This window comes from Corylus avellana, chromosome ca8, assembly GCF_901000735.1.
Source record: "Corylus avellana chromosome ca8, CavTom2PMs-1.0".
NCBI lineage: Eukaryota > Viridiplantae > Streptophyta > Magnoliopsida > Fagales > Betulaceae > Corylus > Corylus avellana.
This window is the reverse complement of record NC_081548.1, coordinates 6615089-6618676: the sequence shown is the minus strand read 5'-3', so window position 1 is coordinate 6618676 and position 3588 is coordinate 6615089. Positions and strand designations below refer to the sequence as shown.

The 3588-nt window shown below is 30.9% G+C and overlaps 1 protein-coding gene across 1 annotated transcript in view; it reads right to left on the bottom strand.

Moving 5' to 3' along the window:
• Window positions 1–813, bottom strand: part of LOC132190774 (disease resistance protein RUN1-like) — a 15820-nt gene extending 15007 nt beyond the window's left edge. The window contains exon 1 of the mRNA XM_059605822.1: window positions 290–813. Coding sequence (XP_059461805.1) covers window positions 290–813 — 524 coding nt within the window. The remainder of the gene's footprint in view (window positions 1–289) is intronic.
• Between the last annotated feature and the right edge of the window lie 2775 nt (window positions 814–3588).

The following is a 3588-nucleotide window of genomic DNA, read 5'->3' as shown; positions in this document are numbered from 1 at the left end:
AAAAAAAAAAAAAATTGATAGAATATAAAGTACAATTAAATAAAAACAAGAAAAAATGAGAAAGAAATAAGCAAAGAGTTTTGAGGTGGTTCCACCCTAAAAACTTCCATTGTTTATAATGTCTGATATATATGACTATACTTGACTATGTTAGATTTGTTTTGTTCTTAATAAAACAAATGTTCATATTATAATATATGTATATATAGAAAACATATTGCAATGTGATACTATAAATGTACTAAAATATAGTAGGTGAAAGACAAAACTATTGCTTATACGAACTTACCCATCTGCAGTTGTTCTTAGATCCCACCCTGACAAATTAGCAACCTCACACAAAGCTCTTCTCCACTTGAGAACTTTGTCCATGTCCAACAAGTAATGTTCTTCATGTTTCGCGAATGCTTCTGCAAAACTACCCGTCTGGTTTCTCACATTAGAGGGCTCAACATCATAGAATATAGGTAGAACCAGTTGCTTCAAAGTTCTTCGACACTCCATAATTTCCACAAGTTCCTCCATGCACCACCTCGAAGCCGCATAGTTCCTTGAGAAAACGATAATAGAGATTCTGGATCCTTGGATTGCTTGTATCAGTTCGGATGCAAGGTATTGTCCTCTTCGGAGCTCATTGTCATCTTTAAAGATTTTGATTCCAGCATCTCTCAAAGCAAAGTGAAGGTGGTCGGTGAAGTTTTTGCGTGTGTCTTCGCCTCTGAAACTCAAGAAAACATCATAGATCCAGTTGGAACGAGGGGAAGAAGATGAAGAGAAGATGGCTTTAGGAGATCTCGAAGTTCTAATAGCCATGGCTCAACTCCCAAAGACTTGATTTATCCTGATAATTTATTTGAAGTAAAATGAATAAAAGTGTTTGGAAGGATAAAGGGGTGGAAATCCAAGAGGAAAACAAAGAGAAATAGTTAAAGAAAGCTGAATGGACTTCGTCCTCCATCCCCTTAACTATTTATAGATAGGCATCCCCTTAAATAGTAAAATATGGTGTGGGGATAACCACAGCTGTTATGATGTGATCATCCCCTAACGCATCACCATTATTGATCCAATCTCAACAGGGGGAACAACTTTTTGTATAGTTGTTTCCGTGTTCAAATTGGAACAATAAATTACACTAATAATGGTTGATTTGGACACACGGGTCAAACTCATACAAGAACTTCAAAGAAAAAAAAAGGAAGCTCTTTTTTTAATTCTCTTGCATTTCTTCTAAGCAATTTGAATTCAAAGATAATAAGAAAGTCATAGATTTGTTCCCGTGTTAGACGTTAGAGAAAAGACAAGCACTTTCAATTCCTTTATTGCATTTTTTTCAAAGCACACATATATAAATCATTTCTTATAAGAAAGTCATGTGATTGGACACTCACACCTAAAGTCAATCTCACCATTCTCTTATCTAATAGCTAATATTGTTGCCCGTAATCTTAATTCACAAATGAAGTGTTGAATTTGGATTATATTTTCATTGCCATTTAGCACTTCCATAAATTCTTCTTCATCTTCCTCCATCATCGTTGCAAATGTAAAAAATGGTAATGAAATATAAATTGACAAAAAAGTAGCCGAAGCAAGAGAAAAAAATGAGATAAGAGAATTTGGGGTGGTTTGGGCCAGAGGTATACTCCTAAGGGTTACATTGTGCATTTGTGCTCTTATTGCTTAATGTGTTTAGAATACAAATGGCCTATATTTATAGGGAAATTGTGTGTAAAGCAAGGACTCTCTTTTGATTGATATAAAAATGTTAAAAATTGATATAAGAAATACTTGAGAATAGGGTTGATAAGTTTTATTATTAGTTATTTTATTTTATTTTATTTAACCCTTTGTCATTTAAAGGAATAATTCATTTAATTTTTGTATAACTTAAACAAACTGACACCAAATTTTATAATAAGATTCGAGTTATAATGATTTAAAGTTTAAACACGTTCTTAAATATTCGTACGTGGATTTTCAATATTTATATATCAAAACAAATGAGAATCCTTACAATGACGGCCAAAGAATAATTGGTGGAGAGTAGTGCTAGATATTATATTTCATCTCATCTTTATTTTGTTGGGCTAATGCAGTGCCCATCAACCTCATCAGCTCAGTGAAATAAGACTCTAGTATGTATGATTGATATTCGAATGATTCTGAAAAATGATTGTTGACATCATAGAAAGGACTTACCAAGAACCAATTAAGTGATTCCTCTATCTCCCACATTTTCTCTGCATCCAAACATAAAGACATCATGCATATCTCTCTTTTGTGAGTTGGCCTGATTGTGATGTTTAGTGTGGTCATTTTCATTGTTGATTCATGGTTCAAATTCGTCGTGGAAGGAAAATCAAAATTAGAGGTAGAAATTAGTGCAAACTTTTGTATCAGGAGCTAAGACTGACTTCAAATAGCCAAGACGTGGCAGAGCTAGGATGTCCATTCAGGGGGTAAAATTTTTTTGATGAATACAAAAACAAAGTTGAACAAAAATAATTCAGAGTATTAAAAAAAATATAAAATTTAATTGGAGCTCAATAGAATCGTTGTTTTTCTCGATAATCTCAGATAATTACAATTATATAATTTATACCATTAAAATATGCAACAAAAACTATATATATTCATAAATAATTAAATACAAAAACAATTATCAAGAATAGCAATATAAATATTAAAAAAACTAATTTAAAAGAACAATCTAAATTTAAATATAAAAATTTAATTACATACCTCAATTTTTATAAGAAAAAGTTGAATGGACCCGGGTGAAGACTTGAATGCTTGAAGTTTGAAAGTTGAAGGGAACAAATTTACTGGAACTCTTAAAGCAGAAGATGCCAATTGTTGAATGGAGAAAGGAATACTAGAGAAATTTGAAGTCTTTAAGAAGAAAATACCGTAGCAAATTTTTGTAAGATGTATATCTATCTTGCAAATATCACACACATAATAGAAAACAAACTCAAAGCAAGGGAACAGGGAGACTTGACAATTGCTTTTTGGATTTGATTGGCACATGGCTCTAAAATTGGTGTCTCACGTGAGGTGAAAGTGTGTCTTTGACTTGTGTGTTATAAGTGTAAACATTTACTAGCATTTTAACTTAACAAAAAATACATTTTGTTTATTTTTTTGCTCAGAAATTGAGATGTGATAAATTAGCTAATTTTTTGTTATTTGTTATTTCTTTTAGAGCTGAAATTAATTAAATGTAACGTACTTTTTTTTAAAAAAAAAAAAACTTTGAATGTAATGTGCTGTATTTTGCTTGATTTTTTTTTTTTTTTTTTTTTTTAAGGGTAAAGTCCACTTAATCCCTTCAAACTACCACCCCAATGACAATCTACTCCTCAAACTATCAATTACGATAATTTATCCCATAAACTACCAAAACAATGACAATATACCCCCCAATGTTAGAAAAATGACGAAATTACCTACATAATTTTCAATAAGACAAAAATACCCTTAAAATTTTGTAAAAAATAAATAAAAATTTAGTATTTTTGTTTTTATTTTGGTAAGAGTAATTTCGTTATTTTTTTTTAAATTGGGAATATATTGTATTATTTT